This window comes from Oncorhynchus keta, chromosome 32 (genome assembly GCF_023373465.1).
Source record: "Oncorhynchus keta strain PuntledgeMale-10-30-2019 chromosome 32, Oket_V2, whole genome shotgun sequence".
Lineage (NCBI taxonomy): Eukaryota > Metazoa > Chordata > Actinopteri > Salmoniformes > Salmonidae > Oncorhynchus > Oncorhynchus keta.
The window spans coordinates 9,235,677-9,259,717 of NC_068452.1; the positions used below are offsets into that span (position 1 = coordinate 9,235,677).

At 44.4% G+C, this 24,041-nt stretch overlaps 1 protein-coding gene across 3 annotated transcripts in view; it reads left to right on the forward strand.

The window, feature by feature from the left end:
* The window catches only part of LOC118365012 (homeobox protein Meis1), a 70,747-nt gene that overhangs the window by 37,816 nt on the left and 8,890 nt on the right, over positions 1-24,041 (forward strand). For all 3 annotated transcript variants that reach the window (XM_052490639.1, XM_052490638.1, XM_052490641.1), the window contains exons 5-9: positions 82-132; positions 698-844; positions 3,069-3,180; positions 7,669-7,820; positions 16,774-16,850. In XM_052490639.1, the coding sequence (XP_052346599.1) occupies positions 82-132; positions 698-844; positions 3,069-3,180; positions 7,669-7,820; positions 16,774-16,850 (539 nt within the window). The remainder of the gene's footprint in view (positions 1-81; positions 133-697; positions 845-3,068; positions 3,181-7,668; positions 7,821-16,773; positions 16,851-24,041) is intronic.

Consider the following 24,041-nt stretch of genomic DNA (forward strand, 5'->3'; position numbering starts at 1 on the left):
CACACGTAATGATAATAATAATAATAATGTGACGCTCCAAAATGTGAATAAAATGTTTTAATGCAAACGTTTTCCTTCTAGATGATACAAGCAATTCAAGTATTACGGTTTCATCTGCTCGAGCTGGAGAAGGTATATTTACTCATACCCATCTCATGCACGGTATATTTTACCACCATCGATTGCGACGATGCATAGCATTAGGCTATAACTCCGTAGTAGAGGTGTATTAGTGGTGGTAGTATATTTGGTTGCCCAAGTAAATGTTCATGTTGCGGAGTTGATAATGTTGTCATTGATGGATGCGCTTGCAGAATATTAGGCGAAGGCGTTTATATAAAAGTCGCCATATTGCTCATGTTAGGCCTGTATTGCAACTTTCATTAGTGAGGAGAACAAGTTGCTAAAGTAGCCTACAGTTCTCGCTCAATTATATTCAAAAAATAAGACAAATAAAAATAATCATTCGTTTTTCTACAAGTAATGTAAAATGCATGTGATGCAATGTAGTTCTGCTATTTTTGAAGCCAATGTGCTTGAATAGAATCTTAGGCCTGTCACAAGTCCCAGGGATAGGCTATTCTTTATAATTACCATTCATTGCCACCATCTACATTTGATTTTTTAGGGCTTTCCCATATGGTATATAGTGCTCACTCAGTTTTCATACATGTTTGTTTGTCCTCTGTGTTTGCAGGTACACGAGTTATGCGATAATTTCTGTCATCGATACATCAGCTGCTTGAAAGGAAAAATGCCCATTGATTTGGTCATAGACGACAGGGACGGTGGAAATAAATCTGACAGTGAAGATTTTACAAGGTCGTCTGGGCCTCTTGATCAGGTAAGTTCTTGCCTCTTACGTGCGTATTAATACAAGTGTCGTCTATTAAGTGCATTTTGAATTGTAGGCCTAGAACATGTCGCACGCGTTTTATGCTGTCCAGATCGTTTAATCAAAATTGATAGGCCTATGGAAAACATATAATTTAGGAAATTGTTGGCCTCCTCTTAGTGATATAGATTAGTAAGCGACTTTAAAATAAATCAAATATCAAATGTAGGCCTAACATTTGACAAAATGACCACGAGAACAAAGTTTCTATTCCATTTAATTTCAAAGCCTAATAAATTGTTTAATCTTTTTTCGGACATGAACATTAATATGTTTTGGAAAAAACGTGTTTGAAGTAAGGATCCCAGAAAACAGTTGCTTGGCTTTTATTATATCACTTCTGGAATGAGTGCATTGGGGGACTATGGGAAAGATTTTAATTGTTATTATGCAATTTTATGGTGTTTTTATGTGTTAATTATGTTCATTGTGCTGCATGTGCTTGAAAAAAGATGCCATTGATCAACAAAGGGACAAGAGGTGAAAAGTCAAGTCTGCTCCTTTTTCGTGTGAATGCAACCAAGCCAGTTTTCAAGTCACGTTGCACCCACTCTTTGAGCAAGGCTTTAAGAAAATGGAATCCCTTCCTCCGAGTGCCATGTCAGCCACACAGCAACTTGTTAACCATTTAACCCTTTAATTTACCAAAGCAACGAGCATAAACTCAGGCTTCCCCTAGCCTATGTTAGCCTGTTGTTGAGATGCTCTGAGTGTCCCATTCACTCTACTACAGGGTTCCAAGCTCTGTATTATAAAATAATCCTCTATCCAAGTCTATGCTGTATTCTAGTGTGAATCACACTACTATATATCCACTAATGAACACGTATCCCCTTCAGTCCTCTCATTTCCATCAGATAGGGAGACTTCCATCCAGTAGTACTTCTGTCACATCTGCTGATTTGCACTTTGACGGTCATCTTTGACGGTGTGCTGCCACCTGCCAGAGTGTTTTTTATTACCGATCAAACACCGCGATCAATGATGAGCGCAGGTCCCCTGAGTCTTCTAAGCACTCTTGATTTATGCTTTTGATTTACCAAATTGTGTGGCTCAGTTGGTAAGAGTGTGGCGCTAGCAAAGCCTGTCGTCGGCTCGATTCCCGCTGGGGTTACATATACTAACATGCAAGTCGCTTTGGATAAAAGTGTCTTCTAAATGGCATATGTTATGAAGCAGCACACTCAAGTGTAGCCCCTGGATGTGGAGGTCAACCCAATAACCAGTCCCACCAGCCTCTACTCTCCCACCCATAAGTCCATACATGGTACAGCACCCGCCCGACACCCACCCTACCTTACAGGCACTTTGTCCCCTCACCTCTAGCCCAATAGTGTACCCTTTTCACACTTAATCCCACACTTAGTTTCTCTTCTCAAGTGGGGCTGCATAGGGAGTACCTAACACTGATTATGGGTGAATAGTGGGAGGTGGTTGGCGGTGTGTGTGTGTGTGAATATGCATGTGTGTGTGTTCGTGTACATGTGTGTGTGTGTCTCGGGTCTTGCCACCCTCGGTCTCTCAGGAGCGGTTCCATTCTGACTGAACCAATCTCTTCAGTCCTGTACTCACTCCCTCTCTTCTATCCCCCTGGCTCGTTTCGTTGGGAGCCCCTCTTGTTGGAGTTGGCCATTGCTGCTTTAACCATTTGTGTTCCGAGCATATGTTCTAGATTACCACAGCCTGACGGCATTCTCTTGGTATGCAGCGTAATACATGATATATATTTTTCATTTTTTTCCTTCCCAAAGAGGACTTATTATTATCCATTTGCTGGTCAAAAACAATTCTGAGTAATAGGGTTTGCATTCTGACCTGGAGTTAGCATTGAGTTGGCCACGATGCGCCAACTGAGGAGAGTAGCTAGCCAGTGTGTACAGGGCTGTTTACTACAGGCTACAGTGTTTCTCCTTTTCCCTCCACATGATATGTACTGCGTATGATATGGATATGATATGTAAGGAAACTAAGAATGCGGCTTTCGTGCCGACGTACCTAGGGTCTCCATCCACATCTCTTTTAATCAGTCGGCCGTGGATGATTCTTTATGACTAACTCCTGTTAAAGCCCTTGGTTTCTACATGGCGCATAGACAATTGACGCGCTCTCTGTGGTAAATCATATTCATACGGTAGTTTCTTGGCTGATTGTTGGTGTCATGTCATCCAATCAGATCTCGTGGAGCAGAGACCACGATGACACGGCATCAGTTCGCTCGGCGGGGACGCCCGGGCCCTCCAGTGGGGGACACACGTCACACAGTGGGGACAACAACAGTGAAGAAGGTAAGGATTCACTGATAGGTAAGATAACAGGATAGGTGTCCATCACTATTGCTTTTGTCTTTCAAGTATACTTTCATATCAGTGGGAAGAACGAGGAAGCTATTTTAGAGTTCTGGGACAGATCAGATTCACCTATAGGTTGAAATACTAGAAAGGTGTCCACCATTATCGCTTTCGCCTATCAAGTAATTTCCGGTTAGCGAGAAAGTGTTGGGACGGATCCGATGTCAAGCCAATGAGTGAGTGTCACGTGTTGTCGAGTTTGGATTGGATGTAATGTTGAACAGAAAGAGAGACAGCACAGAGAAAGAGAGAGTGAGTGATGAGGGTTGACAGAAAAATGTGAATGCTGAGCTCAGCCTGGGACTGGATCTGGAAGAAAGGGCGCATTATGTTCTTGTCGACTGAGCGACGATTTATATACCAGCCTCTGCGCCTCTTTTATTTGGACATGGGGAAAGAGTAATAACAGAGAGCAACACACACACACACACACACACACACACACACACACACACACACACACACACACACACACACACACACACACACACACACACACACACACACACACACACACACACACACACACACACACACACACACACACACACACACACACACACACACACAAAATGCTAGGCTAGTTCCTAATGGTTGAGGTAGAGAAGAAGACTAAAAGGGACTCTCTCTCCTCTGCTATTGGCCGTCTTTATGAGCAGGGCTCTGGGTTTGTGGACTCCCACCACACTGTCCAAATAGTTTCAGTCAGATGTGTATCACTTATTACCAGGGCCATTTGCAAAGTGCTGTTTGTGTGCCAAGTGCAACAAGCGTTCAGGGGTTTTGTTATCTCCCGAATACATTTTCAGTTTAGCACCGCCACGGGTGGACTGCATCGGGGACATCTGTGTGTTTTAACTCCCAAACACAAATACAGACACAAGACCCAGAACACGAGGCCCAGAACACGAGGCCCAGAACACGAGGCCCAGAACACAAGGCCCAAAATACAAGGCCCAGAACACAAGGCCCAGAACACAAGGCCCAGAACACAAGGCCCAGAACACAAGGCCCAGAACACAAACACCCCTAATGTCCTTTTTATTCCCCATTTGGATGGTTGGGGAATTGTGGCTCCATCAAGGGAAGTATTTGACAGAAACATATTGGTTGAGCTTCTGTTGGAAAGTGGATTCTTGGTTGATCCCTATTGGGGTATGTTGTCCAGGGATATCCTAACACGGGTTCCTTGCATCTCCTAGATAGTCCTACAGGACCAGATAAGCTACCACTGGATAGTCATGGTTTTCTGACTTTTCAGGAAAAACCTGATTACATACCTGAGGAGAGATTTGTTATCTCCCACTTTAACTGAAAGAAAAACCATCTCTCACCTGTAGGGAGGGGAGGTGTCATTGCCGGGAAAAAGAGGAGGAAGAAAGAAAACAAAGGGAAAGCTGGTAAATAATGTCCCAAAGAAGGCAAACTGTTTCAACGACTTAGTTCATCGCTATGGGGATGTCTGCGGTTTGGTCAAACATTTAGCTTCTGTTCATTTGAGCTTGCAGGTAGCCAATAGAGAAAGTCCATCCCAAGACAAGTGGTCAATTAATCTCAATCTTTCCTTTGTGCATTGTCCGTGTTTTGTTGTTTATGGTTGCTTGAAGTTATCACAAGCCTGGCCTGAGAAGCGAGGCCGTTCTTCACAGACCCTTGGATTGGCCAATGGTCAATGGACAATGGTCACATGGCTACCTTGCTCTTATAGGGAAGTGCGTCTTGCAAGAAATTACCAATGGTGGAAGCCTGGTGCAAAATAAAAGGTCCTCTCTCCTCCCAGGCCCCTTGCACCATGGCCAATAACATGTTGTGCAAACACTTCTGAAAGCTCAGCAATTGAGCAGGCCAGCAGCCGCTGCGAGCGCCGAGCTTTGGGAGCTTGACTTATAATGTGTGCGTGAAAAGTGCAAGTGGATTTTTGTGCCCCTTAACCTTGACGCTGGAAGAGAAAGGAGTAAGCAGCGATATTGAACGGTAGAAGAAGAAAAAAGGCTGGGAATGGAATGAGGGCAAAGGGAAAGAAGAGGGAGATAGAGAGAGCGAGGGAAAGAGAGCGAGGGTGAGCAATGCATCCTTTGGTTTGGCGTGTGCATGGTCAAGGCTGCATAACCACAGCTGAGCTGACTTCATGTTCAGAGTTTTTCTTCTTCCAGGGGCAACACATTCCTTTGTACGGCCTCACTCCTCCACTGGATGCCAGACAGGAAAGCAGAGCGTAGCGGTGACTTCCCTTTGCCACTACCACTTTCTCCAGACCTCCCCAAGTCACTGCATCGCTTTGCTCCTTCCTTCGTCTTTTAACACAACCCCCCTTTCACAGTCACACACAGCTGGATGTAGAGGAGGAGGAGGATTTGACATGTGCAGCTCTAGTCACTGTAGAGCGCGTGTCCCCCGTCTCCGTCTCCACCCACTACCCAAGTTGTCGCTGTGAAGCTCGGAGCTGTCACAAACCATTAGCAGGTTGGGCCCAAAGTCACCCCATCGGCGGCATATCTCTCCTCGTGGCGTTTGGGCTCGAGAACGCTGCCGCAACGTGGCGCAGTGCGGAGTGTAAATCAGCCTGAGGGAGCCCGCCGTCGTCCCCCTAATGAGGCCGAGAGCTTGTTTATGGACTTCAGCATCATTTTTATGATTATTTCCACCTTCTCAGATTCTTGTCGGTCCCAGTAGAATCCCACCTCTGTTTTGGCGGTGGAGGTAATGGCAGGAGAAGCCTAAGCGAAGTCAACCTCCCAGCTAGTGAAGTCACCACTGATATTATACTCAGGTGGTCAGTAGTTGCTGCCATATGCCTGCTCTGCTCGGCTTTAACTGACTGTCTCTAACCTTGCCTGTTGCTGTTAAAAGGGGGGGGGGGGTTAAATCAAATGAACCTCATTACATGGCACTTGACAAGAATACTGCGTACGACATGATTTGTAATTGCATTTGGGTGAAGAGGTTAGCAGTTAGTGGGGGCTTTGCTAAAGTTGAAATGGACTTAATGTTGGATCGAAGGAAGCCCGGTCCCAGATATGTTGTGCTGTCTTGCCAACTCCTATGATAGAGTTGGCAAGACAGTACAGCGTGATCCAGGGCCAGGCAACCTTCAATCCAGCATTTCATCCAGTTCGTCTTTAGCAAAGCCCTCGGTGTGCCCCAAACAATGACCATAGGAGTTGGCAAGGCAGCACAAACCGATCTGAGACCAGGTGAGATCGAAGGAGCATTCACTTCCAATGAGACATCTTGGATTATGAACCCAGGGCCAGCAGTGTAGCTCCCTCGGGCCAGATGGGAGCTAAGTAAACATAAGAGGTGGACTTTAGAGGAAAAAACAGCGAGAGGAACAAACTGGGTATTAAATCATTGGCTGGTTTTGGACTGCGGGTGCATCCCAAATGGCACCCTATTCCTTACAGAGTGCAGCACTATGGACCCTGGTCAAAAAGTAGTGCACTATGTAGGGAATAGGGTGCCATTTGGGAGACACTCTAGGTCTGTGGTATCTTGGAGATGTACTGTATGGATTTTGGGGGTGGATAGATGGTGCTCTGGGTGGGTCATATCAAATCCACAGTACAGTGAGTCAGAGAGTTCAACCCCACAGTACAGTGAGTCAGAGAGTTCAACCGCACAGTACAGTGAGTCAGAGAGTTCAACCCCTGGCTTAAAAGCTTTCTGAGATATATATATATATATAAGGATTTATGAATATACATATATTTGTTCTGGGGAGGTTTGGTGCATCACTTGTACAGTACATGGGAGTGTTTTGTATGGAACATTGAAGACTCAACCTATTCGTTCAGACACTCTCTTCTGATAAATATGTGAAGGTTTCTTGGATGAAGACGTTGATGAGTCAATCGTTTGAAATGTGGAGAGAAATAGATTTTTCCCCAGATCCATCCATATTTCAACTTTAGAGCTTTTTCTCCTCGCATTCTGAAAGACTGTGTAGCAGTAACTCTATTACGGCATCCTGCAGTTTGATCCATATGTTCAGAGCTGTGATAAAACTGTGTAAAAAGGGTAGAATGTCTGTAGAAAACATAATCAGTTGCTGTCTTTTGCCCAGGATCCTGCAGCAGAATTCTCTCCTTTTGGTTGAAAACGTTTATCTTTTAATGCACTAACTCAACACATTCAGCTAAGCAAGGCCAGGAAAGCACGATCGCTGGCTAATCATGCAAAATATAAAATGAGTCATTCCACAACAAGCAAAATGAGCAGTTGACTATTGTCCAAGAGAAGATAGTGGATGCCCGGGGAAATTTGTTTAAAAAAATACAATTTCTGAAGTTAAACTAGAAGTTGTTTTCTGTTTGCCCAAGAGAAGATAGTTGTTTGCCAGGTTGGAGCCGAAATGTCCCAAACCTCCCACCTTAGCTCCCCAACGGAACCACTCACCCACACAAACTGTCGCCTTTGTTTGTACAGGTGACTGCATGGACAACGGGGTGGCCTCTCCCAGCACTGGGGACGACGACGACCCTGACAAGGAAAAGAGGGATCGTCACAACAAGAAGCGAGGCATCTTCCCTAAAGTGGCCACCAACATCATGAGGGCGTGGCTCTTCCAGCACTTAACGGTGAGTAGAGTGGTGGATCACCATTACACTTCTTAGAAGCCAAGCAGGGAGACCTCAATACCGGCGGTCATTTTGAGCTCCAAGTCATGCCCTTTAGCCTCAGTTATACTTTACGGGTGTTTAGGGTTGTTGTGACAAGTCTGAAATGTAGCAATGAGGGAGGGATTTTTCCACTGCTGCCTAGCAGGTTCAGAAGGATTTTGGCTGTTGAAATGACTTTTGAATTGACTCCACCGAAGTTGTCATGCGGGTGTGTGTACGTGTGTGTGTGTGTTTGTTTGACAAGGCATATCAAAGCTATAGTGAAAGTTATTTTGTAGATAACTTCTCCCTAACTCTCCTGTCAGTCGCTACGAGTGAAGTGAGTTGTGATAAAAGACTTTGGTTAACATTCACATCAAATCAAACTATATTTGTCACATGCGCCAAATAGAACAAGACCTTACCGTGAAATGCTTACTTACAGGCCCTTAACCAACAGGGCAGTTCAAGAAGAGTCAAGAAAATATTTACCAAATAAACTAAGGTAAAAAATTTAATTACATTTTTTTTTAAAGTAACACAATAACATAACAATCACGAGGCTATATACAGGGGGTACCAGTACCAAGTCAGTGTGCGGGGGTACAGGTTAGTTGAGGTAATTTGTACATGTAGGTAGGGGTGAAGTGACTATGCATAGATAATAAACAGCGAGTAGCAGCAGTGTACAAAACAAATGGGGGGAGGTCAATGTAAATAGTCGAGTGGCCATTTGATTAATTGTTCAGCAGTCTTATGGCTTGAGGGTAGAAGCTGTACCGAGCAGTTGCCATACCAGGTAGTGATGCAACTGGCCAGGATGCTCTCAGCGGTGCAGCTGTAGAACATTTTGAGGATCTGTGGACCCATGCCAAATCTTTTCAGTCTCCTGACGGGGAAAATGTTTTGTCGTGCCCTCTTCACGACTGTCTTGGTGTGTTTGGACCATGATAGTTCGTTGGTGATGTGGACACCAAGGAACTTAAAACTCTTGACCCGCCCAACTACAGCCCTGTTGATGTTAATGGGGGCCCGCCTTTTCCTGTAGTCCACGATCAGCTCCTTTGTCTTGCTCACATTGAGGGAGAGGTTGTTGTCCTGGCACCACACTGCCAGTACTCTGACCTCCTCCCTATAGGCTGTCTCGTCATTGTCTGTGATCAGGCCTACCACTGTTGTGTCATCAGCAAACTTAATGATAGTGTTGGAGTGTTGGCCACGCAGGGAGTACAGGAGGGGACTAAGTACACACCCCTGAGGGGCCCCAGTGTTGAGGAACAGCGTGGCAGACGTGTTGTTGCCTACCCTTATCACCTGGGGGTGGCCCGTCAGGAAGTCCAGGATCGAGTTGCAGAGGGAGGTGTTTAGTCCCAGGGTCCTTTGCTTAGTGATGAACTTTGTGGGCAACTATGGTGTTGAACGCTGAGCTGTAGTCAATGAACAGCATTCTCACATAGGTGTTCCTTTTGTCCAGGTGTGAAAGGGCAGTGTGGAGTGCAATTGAGATTGCATCATCTGTGGATCTGTTGGGGCAGTATACGAATTGGAGTGGGTCTAGGGTATCCGGGAGGATGCTGTTGATGTGAGCCATGACCAGCCTTTCAAAGCACTTCATGGCTACCGACGTGAGTGAGAGCTAGAATGTAGTAGCAGCAAAAAGGGAGGCAATATTATCTGTGTCCATAGCCTCACGGATACAGACTGTTAAAGGGAGACATATCTGACATACACAGACATATCTGATTTACAGCTTTGGCCAAAGTTAGCAAGCTAGTCAATTGGCCAGCAGGCACTGAGAGAGACACACTGAGAGGATTTTGCTATGTAGGTATTTTCCCCCCTTTTTCTGTCTGGGCTCCATACAAGGAGAGGCTAAATCGGGATGTCTCGATGGGGGTCAAGGTGGCTGCCAGGACCTACCACTGAACCTGGGTGGCTGCAGCCTGCAGCAGATGGGATATGGGAGAAAGGGAGGAGAGATAACTCAGGTAGAGAGAGGGGGGAAGAGAGGTAGGGAGAGAGAGTTGACCATAGACATTCCCAGGTTCTCTGGAGAGTAAAATGTTTGTGTGTGTGTGTTTGTGTGCACGGTCAGTTAAGTGGTATTTAGAACTATGAGCACAGTGTCTTCCATTTACACCGTATTCGATTCTCTTGGACTTGGTAAAGGTTCATGTATGAGGTCTAGCAAGCTGGCTGCGGATGTGTGTGTGTGTACCAGGAATCCTGGTGAGAAATGGGGCAGCACTCTTGCCCCTCCAGCAGGGAACCACAGGCCGTTTCTTCCTTTCACACCCCTATCTCCTCCACTCCCTCTCTTTACCCACTCACACACATTTTCTTTTTCTTTTTTCATTGATCAAGAAATTAGTGGTAAACGAAAGCCGTTGTCCCGAAAAGCCCAAAGGAGACCCTGATTGCGTCCCAAATGGCACCCCATTCCCTATACAGTGCGCTACCTATAACCAGGGCCCATAGAGCTCTGATCAAAAGTAGTGCACTATGTAGGAAATATGGTGCCATTTAGGAAACAGCCCCCTGTGCTTTTTTTCTGCACACGGGGCTCCCCAAAGAAAAGGTCATTATGTGATAGGGTAATAGGACGAAACCCAGGCGTTCAGATTGTTGCCATGCCCACTACATTGTGGGAGGATCCACTGGGATTTGGCGTGTCGTTACCACGGTGAGGGGGATCAGAGGCGGGGTGAGGAGTGAGGGAGGGGTTAGCAAGTTCCCTAATTTTTTTATTAATTTTTTATTTTTTTCATTTGAGATTTTTTAAACTTCTCTTAGTTGTGAACAGAATATTTAAGCCAGCGAGTGAGAGGGGAGCCACAGCTTGTAAAAGAGAAACCACCGCAGAACATGCTGTTTTCTTCACATGTTTTTGCTTCTCTTTTTTACAAAGTGTTTCATGTAAAAAGCAAAAACCAAGTGGAAGGCATAATCCCTGTTAATGCAATTAGAGGCTAATTTGCCACCCTCTTGCTCACAGATGTGCTGTAATAATGACGCGTGCTCCAACCCTGGAAGCGCATTCTACCCAAACCTGAACAGAAACAGGTGGGAAAGAAGTTGTACTGGGTCGCTAAGCGTACGGTAACTTTGTTCATTGAAGTTGGGTTTGAATAAAAGTCAAGTTACCTGTAATTTAAAAAACACCCACCCAGTTATGGAATGCTCTGGTTACACAGAGGTGAAGAGAACTTCTGAACTGGGGTGGAGATGGCCTAATTCCCGAACCTTAGAGTTCGTAACCCATGCAATGCAGAAACATTTTCTATCCTGCTTTCCTGTCCTCTGGAAGAAAAAAAAAGGAATGCCCTCCTAAGCAGAAAAAAGTGGAGTCTGGCTAGCATTTCACAGGAAGCCCCTGGAATGACCTCATCCTCTCTCGCCCCGGGATCGTCAAAGGTCAAAGTTCGACAGGTCATTTGAACCCATTCGTCATTGGTTGTTTATTGCCAGAGCCCCCTTGGATGTTGACGTGCCAATCACCCATGGCAAACTATGGTGTGCCACACAGCAGCCTATATATACGCTGGCTGGGAATCCCTGTCCCATGCCGACGGCAGCCAGCCATACCCATCCCCGTTCCCCCTCCCCCCGTCTACACAGAGGCTCATTTATAATGCGGTCTTGCCCTGATGTCATTAGATCTGGGACATGAAATGATACAAATTAAATATTGACTATAGCCTGACTGGTCTCTCCTGCCCCCCCCCCCCTAAAAGAGTCCCTGGACTTCCCAAGCTTTCCCCCTGTGTATTTACTGTCCTCCCCCCCACCCCCAAACCACCCCGACTAGCACCACACATGTACGTGTGACGAATCCATCCATCCATATTCATATTTGTAAATTCAATTTAGTCCCGGGACCTACGGTTCCTGATTATACCTTAATTCTATCCAAGCAAGCACTCAGAATCGTTGGCGCCACCCAAATAAAGAATAAAGAACATTACACATGGTGTATAATCACTTCTTGGCTTCTCAGAATAAAAATTTGACCCTCCCTTTTTAGCTGAATGTGCCTCTTTGTTGGGGTAGTTGAAGTTCTTCTTGCCACTGTTTTTAAACCTTTCTTTTAGATCCTTTTTGTTCTCAATGCCCATTTGAGTTATTTGAGTTATTTGAGTTCCAGGGAAATATTTGGATGTAATGAGAGGACGATTATTGGAGTCGGTGGCAATCCAATTCCCTACATAGTGCACTACTAGCCTATATGGCTTTGGTCAAAAGTAGTGCACTATGTAGGGAATAGGGTACCATTTGAGACACATACAAAGAAGGGAGGAGCAGAAAGATAGGGCAGCCAAGTAGGGTATTTTAAGGAGACCTGTGGGGCATCTGAGTCCATTTATCCAATGCTGGCGCCCCATTGTGTCAGGGGATGGTCTTCACTCTTTCTCTGGGTCCCTCACCCTGCAGTGAAAACATCATCCATTACCTTTTTGACAGGTCCCCAGGGACCTCCAGGGGCTTGGGACTCAGCGCCCAGCGGGGGTCGCCTTTATTGACCTCCCCAGAAATCCAGCATGTGGTCACATACATCACTGGCTGGGGCCTTTTTCTCTGACAAGGTAAATGGACAGTGTTTAGTCCCGGAAGGATAATGAAGTGAGGAGAAGAGGGCCAATGGACCGAGGACGTTGGAGGAGATTGGCAGATGGCAGTACACAGTGAACGGGGGAAGCTTTAGTTTGATTGGGGGTGCACTAGAGACGAGTTCAGCAGTTAAACCTGACTCGTTGGTGTTGCTCTGCAATTGATGTTTTGTCTTGATTGCTTTCCCCTACAGCAGCTGGACACACATTGGATATATTTGTTTGGAGTGTCCCTCTCCTTACCCATCTTTATTTTGCCCTTGCCAAAATGCCACAAATGGCAAAATGCTAACAAATCTGAGTTTGTTAAGATTTTGAATTCTTTGTGAAGTTTAGAATTTGGCCTTACTGTAGTTCAATTACACCCCGTCTAAAGCTAGCGCTCTCTCTAGGGATGTAGTGTTAAATAAAGATGGGTGAACTCTGCAGTCCGAGATGATGGTTCACATACAGTACGTTTACCCTCCTCTATTTTCGCCGCTCCTCTCACCTCACACCTCTCGCCCCGTCCTACTCAGCTGTGTCCGGTTGTGGGCGCGCTGGGCCGACCGCCCCTTGGTTAGCGGCTCCTCACTCCAAATGAGGAGTAATTACAACCTCCTAACATGTTTACTGGTCCAGTAAACAACATAATCACCCTCCCAAAACGTCCCCTGAATTGGCCCGGGCTGATCGTTCAGTCGTGAACTCAAAGAGCTCGCAGCTCAAACCCCCATTTGCTCACAGCAACCCTTCCCTCCACCCAGCAGGTGTGGAACAGAGTGGCAAGCCCCCTTGCCTCCCCTCTTACCCCATAGCCGTGAAATGCCACGTATTCTGTTACTGCCGTTTACTAATGAGACTGGTCAGTAGTAGGTACTCCCACTCATTAGAGGCCCTTGTTTGGGGGTTGGGTTGACGTGCTCCATTGCTGGGGCTAGCAGCAGAGGAATGTAGCCTGGGGCTTTGGGCCCTGTTTAAGGCCTACATTGGCCTGCCTGCCTGCCTGGCTGGATGAATGGCTGCTAGGTGGGAGACTGGTACAGCTGGCCTGTCACCACCTAGGCTGCCTCACAACCCACAGCCCAGCGGCAGCCACTTAGTGGTCGACACCAGGCAAGTCAGGGCCCACTATGTGAGTTGTGGTGTAGTGTGTTGCAGAAGGGTGGAAGAGTGTATGATGTGTTTGTGTGTGTGCATATATGTGTACATTATGCCCATGTGTGTATGTGTGAGTGCGTGCGTGCATTCTCGCACATGTGCATGTGTGTGTTTACAAACCCCTCTGACCAACACCCCTCCAACACTGACTCTCTCGCCAGTTTGACAGTAGAGCCCCCTTTCCATTTGATGTGTTTAGACCTGCCTGCTAGGATCGGCCTGGTTGACGACGCTTCCCTCTGTTGCTGTTAATGTGGTGCTGAAAGGCATGGTGACGAGGTGTTCCCCTCGGAGTGGTCAGGCTGGCTGTAAGTGGAGAGGGAGAGGGAGGGAAATAGAGGCCTGTTGACTGTTGGTAGTCTCGGTATCCCATGCTAACAGTTGAAAAGAAGTGACATTCATTTTGAGGTAGAGTCAATAGTGTTAGAAGCTAAGATAAGCTACGTTAAATTTTCAGGTAGAGTCCGTTATTTTGGATACTAAGCCAAGTTATATTAATTATAAGGTAGAGTTAGTTGTTTGTAAAAGTTAGTTGCTTGGAAGATAAGACAAGTTGCTTTCAGTTTCAGGTAGAGTCAGTTGTTTGGAATTCTAAGCCAAGTTAGGCTCATTTTCAAGTTAGTTGTTTGGAAGCTAAGCCAAGTTACATTTATTTTCAGGTTAGTTGTGTCAGCTAAGCCTTTAGCTCAGCTCTGTTGCCCCTGAGTATTTGTGTTGCTCTGCACTACTTTTTCTGCTGTTGGTGTCTTCTGTCTCCTGGGAGATTTGGTGTCTTATTAGCTATTCACCTGGAGGACATGGTTTCATTCTGTCCCAGCATGCTAGAGAGCAGTTCTTGCCTGAGCATGGAGTGGCTGCTAGCTGGCGGCAGACCTGTGTCGCCATTCATGCCAGAGTGCTCCGAGTATAATGTCCCTATAGGCACAAATCTAGGATCAGCTTTAAATGCTATAATCCTAACGGTAACCGTTATATAGTGAAAAATCACAAACTGACCTTGGATCAGCGTTGAGAGGCAACTTCATCTTCCTTGTGTCAGAGCCAAGGGTCATGTCCAGTAGATAGAAAGCTTTTGAAACAGAGAAAAAAGGGGAGATACTGAACTCGTCCAATATGGACACATATTTTACATTTTCGGTTGCAAATGCGTTTTTCCACAGGGTACCCTACTGAACAGGACCCAGGCCTCAGTGCTGATTACAGGGTTGGGGATGGCCCGGCCTTAACTCTGGGGCGGTTAGAGCCGCTAGTCCTTGCTAACAGGATTATAATTCATAATGAGCGGGTGGGTCGGGATTGTGGCCCAGAGTGGAAACTCTGAAATTAGGCCTGAGGTTACCAGCCTTTCCCATATGTGTGTGTGTGTGTGTGTGTGTGTGTGTGTGTGTGTGTGTGTGTGTGTGTGTGTGTGTGTGTGTGTGTGTGTGTGTGTGTGTGTGTGTGTGTGTGTGTGTGTGTGTGTGTGTGCGTGTGCATGTGTGTGACTGTGCTTTCACTTTTGTGTTCTGGGAAGATGTTATGGTATCTTAACTTGTTTTTCCTTATGAATGTCATTGTAGAGATTGGTTCAAGGCAAGTTTTTAATTCACATTTTCTCAAAAATGTTTTGCTGCTATTTTTCCTTCTCTGCGTTGATAGAATTATCCACGTTATTCAGGAACAAAGGCCACTTGGAGGAACCTGGAACATGGCCGACAGACAGCGATGGGACAATTTGATGAGGCGACACTGAGATTATCACTTTCTGTGGCGAATTAGACTCCGTTTAGGCCAATGACCTACAATCAAATCACATGGAAACAAGAGGGAAAGGCATCCATTACCAATTGATTCAGCGTCAATGGGGGAAAAAACTCAGTAACATCAAAGACCCTCTCCCTGTCGCCACAAAAAAAGGATGTGGTAGATAAATGTTCTCCAGGTGTAAAGTGTGTCATTTATAGCTTTGTGCCTATGTGGAATTGGCCTGCAGGTGTTTGGCATCTCAGATGGTTTGAACTGGTCACAGTGGAGGTCTGGTTTCTGATTTGATGTTAAATAGCATTAGATGTCATTTTTTAATTTTTTAAAATGTAACCTATATTTAGCGAGGCAAGTCAGTTAAGAACAAATTCTTATTTACAATGACTGCCTACACCGGCCAAACCCAGACGATGCTGGGGACAATTGTGCGCCGCCCTATGGGACTCCCAATCACGGTCGGATGTGGATACGGCCTATGAAGGGTTGGGACAGTAGATGTTTTCCTCTTCTGGTCAACCCATAGTTTGACCTACTTTCCTATATCGTAGCTCCCGTATTCTCACGGACTTGACAGGTCTGGAGGTGGTTGAAAGCCATAGGCTTGGTTTAGTTACTGACATAGTGCTCCCCTATCCAGTTCTGTCAGATTAGGGAGTAGGAGGGGAAAGTAAATAGAAAAGGGAGCGCTGTTAAATGCATTGGGAGTCTTCCCGTGTGACTTACACTCCCACTCACTACACACTCACTCACTCACTCACTCACTCACTCACTCACTCACTCACTCACACACACACACACACACACACACACACACACACACACACACACACACACACACACACACACACACACACACACACACACACACACACACGCCTGTATCTATATCCCCCCCCACTGCTAAGAGAGCCAGCTCAACCTACACTTGTGTGGAGCTTGTGTGTGTGTGTGTGTGTGTGTGTGTGTGTGTGTGTGTGTGTGTGTGTGTGTGTGTGTGTGTGTGTGTGTGTGTGTGTGTGTGTGTGTGTGTGTGTGTGTGTGTGTGTGTGTATGTGCAAAGCACTAGTATCACCCCTAATTAATATAGCTGTTTCTCCACTCTGGTAAACTCTTTAATTGGCTCACACACACACACACACACACACACACACACACACACACACACACACACACACACACACACACACACACACACACACACACACACACACACACACACACACACACACACACACACACACACCATTAATTATAATTCCTTTTCATATTGCCCTAATGAGTCTTTGGAGCCACACCTCCATTTGTTCACACTAATAAGCAGCTGCCGCTGCTAGCACAGCCACAACGACACAAACAACACAAAAGCCATTTTTTGTTTTCTTTCAGTTACTATTTCCTTTATATTCATATGGTCTTTCTTTTTCTTTTTCTCGTTGAAACAGCATCCTTACCCTTCGGAAGAGCAGAAGAAACAACTGGCCCAGGACACGGGGTTAACGATCCTACAAGTCAACAATTGGTGAGTTGGATTGGGGTTGTTTGGCGTCTGCGTGTGTTTACATGGCAGTAATACTTAGGCCTCGTCTTAAATGGCAACCTATTCCCCATAGGGCTCCGGTAAAAAGTAATGCACTATATAGGGAATGGGATGCCGTTTGGGATGCTGCCTTAGTTAGTTTACTCCACCCCAGGCAACCTGCATCTAATGATTTGAATGATTAATTCCTCGGGGGAACACCCGGAAATATCCCCCCTTACAGTCTGTTGGCTTCAGTTAATTGGAATGAGAGGAAACCTGTAGAATAGTTCCAGTGGTGCGCGGTGCATTTACTACAGTATTTACTCATCTGAAAGAAGAAAGTAGGACACTTCACTGTACTTTGATCTATTTTATGAATAATTATCCACAGTTATTAACAAAGTATGCGGTAATAGCCTGCAAGGGGTTTAATGCTGTCTGGTTATGGAGGCAAAACATAGACAAGAATGATGATTCAATTACTCTATGAGAAATCTCAGTCTTCACATGTACAGATGCACAGACATCCTATCCAATTGAACCCCAGCCTAGGCGAATATACGCAGCAATATACATGAGCAAATACAGAATACAGAAAATGCAATCAGTGGTTTGTGGTTTAACTCTACACCATTCCAACTACTGTTTAGCCTTTATATGTATGCACTATGCACAGTATTTCCCAATATGCATCTGTCAAAATCAATACCCACAGAACAATCCTCTGTCAATTCTACAGCTGTTGTATGCGCTCATCATCTGCCTATGAACCGGAGTTATATTGTGAGCACTGAGGTAGCGTGCCCTAGTAGGGAGTCCACTGTGTGCAGCTCACCCTGCACTATCAGCTCCAACATAAATATCACTGTCATGTCGACCTCTGATAAGCCTCCCAGTAAAGCAATAAAAACAATCACGAATCTCAGAAGTGCTAAAAATAGCCCACATCAACATGTGTAGCCTACCCTGATGACATTCAAATCAAAATCAAATCAAATCAAATGTATTTGTCACATACACATGGTTAGCAGATGTTAAATGCGAGTGTAGCGAAATGCTTGTGCTTCTAGTTCCGACAATGCAGCAATAACCAACGAGTAATCTAACTAACAATTCCAAAACTACTACCTTATACACACAAGTGTAAAGGGATAAAGAATATGTACATAAAGATATATGAATGAGTGATGGTACAGAGCGGCATAGGCAAGATGCAGTAGATGGTATCGAGTACAGTATATACATATGAGATGAGTAATGTAGGGTATGTAAACGAGGGGCATAGTTTAAAGTGGCTAGTGATACATGTATTACATAAAAATGCAGTAGATGGTATCGAGTACAGTATATACATATGAGATGAATAATGTAGGGTAAGTAACATTATATAAGGTAGCATTGTTTAAAGTGGCTAGTGATATATTTGACATCAATTCACATCAATTCCCATTATTAAAGTGGCTGGAGTTGAGTCAGTGTGTTGGCAGCAGCCACTCAATGTTAGTGGTGGCTGTTTAACAGTCTGATGGCCTTGAGATCGAAGCTGTTTTTCAGTCTCTCGGTCCCTGCTTTGACGCACCTGTACTGACCTCGCCTTCTGGATGATAGCGGGGTGAACAGGCAGTGGCTCGGGTGGTTGTTGTCCTTGATGATCTTTATGGCCTTCCTGTGACATCGGGTGGTCCATTCATCGCTATTGCAGTTGTTAATAATGTATATTCTAACTTTTTTTTTTATTGCAATTTGTATTGTTTTTATTTCAGTCAATAGTCACGGTGCTCCCGCTATGGTCATTCCACCCCACCACACCCCTTCAACAGTCTTTACTCTGCCTCCACCTCAATTTATTAATCGCTGCCACAGTTGTTATTATGTATATAGTGCTATTTCTATTTCTATCGTTGTTGTTTTATTGCCATGTTCATTATTTTATTTCACTAAGTCCTGCATGTTGAAGCGCGAAGCCTAAGGTTTTTTACTGTTCCGTGAAATCGCACCTGCAACCCTGTACATGTGACTATTAAACACCGCATCTTCATCTGAATCTGAAACAAGGTTCACGAAATCAATAACTCCCTAGTAACAGATATCATTCATTTACTGACTATCTCTGAAACTCACTTAGATAATACCTTTAATTATACAGTGGTAGCAATACATGGTTTCAACATCTTCAGAAGAGACAGGAATGCCACTGGTGGAGGTGTTGCCATTTATGTTCAGAGTCATATTCCTGTAAAGCTTAGAGAGGATCTCATGTCAAATGCTGTTGAAGTAATATGGCTGCAGGCTCACCTGCCTCAACTAAAGCCCATTCTTTTGGGAAGCTGCTATAGACCACCAATTGCTAACAGTCAGAATGTGGATAATATGTGAGAAATGCTTAATAATGTACAGTATGTGATATCAACAAAGAGGTCTATTTTTTGGGGGGTGATGTAAATATTGACTGGCTTCCATCAAGCTGCCCACTCAAAAAAATATTCAACCTGGTTCAGGTTATCAGTCAACCTACCAGGGTATTTACAAACATCACAGGAAGGAAATCATCCACATGTATTGGTCACATCTATACCAATGCTGCAGAAATCTGCTCTTAAGCAGTATCCAAATCCATCAGATGTAGTGATCATAATACTCTATAGTGGCTATATCTAGGAAAACCACAATTCCAAAGGCTGTGCCTAATATATTGTATAAGAGGTCATACATATATGTAAATAATATTTTCTGTTTAATGAGGAGCAACCAGATGCTGCACTTGACACATTTATGAAATTGCTTATTCCAGTTACTAATAAGCACGCACCCATTAAGAAAAGCACTGGAAAAACGGTTAAATCCCTGTGGGCTGATGAGGAATTGAAAAATTGTATGGTTGAGAGGGATGAGGCTACAGGAATGGCAAATAAGTCTGGCTGCATAGCCAGAAACGTACTGTAAATTGAGAAATCATGTGACTAAACTGAACAAAAACAAGAAGAAACGGTACTATGAAACAAATATAAATTATATAAAGAATGATAGTAAAAAGCTTTGGAGCACCTTAAATTAAATCTTGGGCAAAAATACTAACTTGGCTCCATTCACTGAATCAGATGGCTCATTCATCACAAAACCCACTGATATTGCCAACTACTTAAATGAGTATTTCATTGGCAAGATTAGTAAACGTAGGCATGACATGCCAACCACATTCTGAACCTACACATCCATGCATAACTGAACAAATTATGAAAGACAACTATTGTCATTTTTAATTCCGTAAAGTGAGTGTGGAAGAGGGGAAAATAGTATTGTTGTCTACCACCTGGGTCTGACAACTTGATGGAACATTTCTGAGGATGATAGCAGACTATATTGCCTCTCCTCTTTGCCATCTATTCAATCTAAGACTACAGGAAAGTGTGTGCCCTCAGGCCTGGAGGGAAGCAACATTAATTATACTATCAAGAATAGCAAAGCACCCTTTACTGGATCAAACAGTCGACCAATCAGTCTGTTACCATTTCACAGTAGAGAAATGAACAACATATTTTCAGCACACTTATAGCGAAGGGCATTCGACATGTACGGCATTTAAACAAATGACTGATGATTGGCTGGGAGAAATTGAGAATATAAAGATTGTGGAAGCTGTTTTTTAAGACTTCAGTGCTGCTTTTGACATTATTAATCATAATCTGCTGCTGGGAAAATGTGTGCGTTATGGATTTACATCCCCTGATGTATTGTGCATCGAGTTACCTGTCTTAACAGAACACAGAGGGTGTTCTTTAATGGAAGCCTCTCCAACATAATTCAGGTAAAGTCAGGCAATCCCCAGGGCAGCTGTCTAGGGCCCTTACTTTTAAAAATCTTTACTAATGACCTGCAACTGGCTAATGACTCAACACTATACATGTCAGCTACTGAAATTACTGCAACACTTAACAAATAACTGCAGTCAGTTTCAGAATGTGTGGCAAGAAATATGTAAGTTAGTCCTAAATATTTAAAAAACTAAAAGCATTGTATTTGGGACAAATAATTCACTAAACCCTAAACCTCAACTAAATCTTGTAATGAATAATGTGGAAATTGAGCAAGTTGAGGAGACTAAACTGCTTGGAGTAACCCTGGATTGTAAGCTGTCATGGTCAAAACACATTGATGCAACAGTAGCTAAGATGGGGAGAGGTCTGTCCATAATAAATTGCTACTCTACCTTCTTAACAGCACTAGGGCCTGTAGCCAGGTCCTACAGGCCCTAGTTTTGTCACACCTGGACTGCAGTAGTGTGGCCAGGAGCCACAAAGAGGGACTTAAAACTGGCCCAGAACAGGGCAGCACGGCTGGCCCTTAAATGTACACAGAGAGCTAACATTTATAATATGCATGGCCCAAAGTAGAGGAGAGATTGACTTCATCACTACTTGTACTTGCGAGAAGTATTGACATGTTGAATGCACCAAGCTGTCTTTTTAAACTACTACTGCACACAGCTCAGACACCCATGCATACTCCACAAGACATACCACCAGAGGTCTATTCACAGTCCCCAAGTCCAGGACAGACTATTGGAGGTGCACAGTACTAAATAGAGCCATGACTACATGGAACTCTATTCCACGTCAAGTAATTTGTGCAAGCAGTAAAATCTGATTTTTAAAAAAGAATTAAAATACATCTTATGTTACAGCGGGGCCCGTGAAGAGACACACATACACACACATGATAACATACGCACTATTCAGACACTTACACATGGATTTTGTGTTGTATATGATATGTGGTAGTAGAGTAGTGGCCTGAGGGCACACACTTAATGTGTTCTGAAATCTGTAGTGAAATGTAATGTCGTGTTTTTAATTGTACATAACTGCCTTAATTTGGCTGTAACCCAGGAAGAGGGGATGCACAATAAATACAAATACATGCGCCACAAAGATCTGAAATCTCAAACTCACTCTTACCTGAATAGTGCAGTAATAATTAGCAAAAACTAGCGAAGATGGCCTGCGGTGTGCCACACTGCCATGGTTATTGGGCGGAAGGTAATGGCTCACACAGAGAGGCCAGGTGCTGTACCCAGGTAGAGAGGAGAACCCAGCGTGTTCCTGCACACTCAGCTGCAATCAGCACTTATGCCTGCCTGGGTCCTGTTCAGTCAGGCACACCGTAGAAAAATGTCTTACAATGGAAACCAAAATCTGCATTGCTATTGGACAGTTCACAGTAGTACCTTTCCGATTCACTCTGTTTCAAAACTCATACAGAAAGGACATGTGCTGTAGCCAGGTAGAGCGGAGAACCCAGCTTGTTGCTGGTCCACACTCAGCGACACACTTTTCCTCTTTCAAGGACGGCGAGGTCGTGAAACATTGTGTGTGTTCCAAATGGCACCCTATTCCCTTTATATTGCACTACTTTTGACCAGTGCCCCTTACACTCCTTTTGACCATAGGCTCTGGTCAAAAGTTGTGCACTATATAGGGAATAGGGTGCCATTAGGGACACAATCAGGATAGGTTCTCGGGGGCGTTGGTTAGCTGCTCATCCTAGCATGCAGGTAGTAGTACCACACGGGCCCCATGGGAATCAGGGGTGTGAGAGAGGTGGGGTGGGGAATGGAGGGAGAGGAAGAATATAAATAGAGGGGTAGATAGGATGCTTGCACATTCTGGATGGGTGGTGAGGGGTGGGGTATGGGAAATATTGTTTCATTTGATGGAGATTGATGACTTCTTGCTATTAGTGTAGCAGCAACGCTAATATTGTGTCATCTATTATTTGTCTGTTACCGTGGTAACTTGGCTGGCGAGCTGATTTTCAGAGGGAGTCCAGGTTTTTCTCTTGCATTATGCTGAGAAATACAAATGAATTTGCAAGTTTAGCCAACTTTGCTTTCAGAAAACTGCAAATGAGGCCTTCTTGCTGGTGTCTCTCCCATATATGCTTTTAAATGGACTTGTGTGTGTGTGTGTGTGTGTGTGTGTGTGCGTATTTCTATGTTCTACCAGTATCTGTGTGTGTGTCTGTCTGTGTATGGAGAGATGGCGGGTTCACAGTTTAGTTAATGGAAACACTCCTCTGAGTTTGGCGAGAGGTACCCACTGACGGTTGTAAGGGGGGTAAGGGGGGGTTTAGTGATGAGGTAATGGCCTCCCACTGTTCAACGACAGAGCCTAATGTTGCCGTGGGGAGTTGTAGGTGACGCCCGCGTATGTCCTTTTCGTTAAAAGCACCAACCTTTGAATCACACACAGACACACAAATGTGCACACTCACACACAGACACATGCATGGTTGTGCGTATGCACGTATGTATGTGTACAAGCACGCTGGCACACATGCGCGCGCGCGCACTAACACACACACACACACACACACACACACACACACACACACACACACACACACACACACACACACACACACACACACACACACACACACACACACACACACACACACACACACACACACACACACACAAGTACTGTTCTTGGAATCGCCGGCTGCGGTGGAACGTTACACATATTCGAGCGTGTGTGTAGGAATTCAGAGCCGTTTGGCCTCTCAACTCAGCGGCTGGCGCTGACGTTTTTTCTCCCATTTCTTTCTATGTCCTCTTTGGAATTTATGTGGTGGAAAAAGTACTACATTGTCATACTTGAGTTAAAGTCAAGATACCTTAATAGAAAATGACTGAAGTAAAAGTGGAAGTCACCCAGTGAAATACTACTTGTGTAAAAAGTGTAAAAGTATTTGGTCCAAAAAATATACTTAAGTATCAAAAGTAAAAGTATAAAACATTTCAAATTCCATATTTGTATATAAATACATATACTTCTTCTTAACCAAAGAAGGCGACACCATTTTCTTGTTTTTTTTATTATGGAGAGACAGGAGCACACTCCAACATAATTTACAAACAACGCATGTGTGTTTAGTGCACCAGATCAGCGGCAGTAGGGATGACCATGGATGTTCTCTTGATAAGTGTGTGAATTGGAGCATTTTCCTGTGCTGCTAAGTTTTCAAAGTACTTTTGGGTGTCAGGGAAAATAATGTATGAGTAAAAACTATATTATTTTCTTTAGGAATGTAGTGAAGTATAAGTAAAAGTTCTCAAAAATATAAATAGAAAAGCAAAGTACAGATACCACAAAAAACGACATAAGTAGTACTTGAAAGTACTTTTACTTA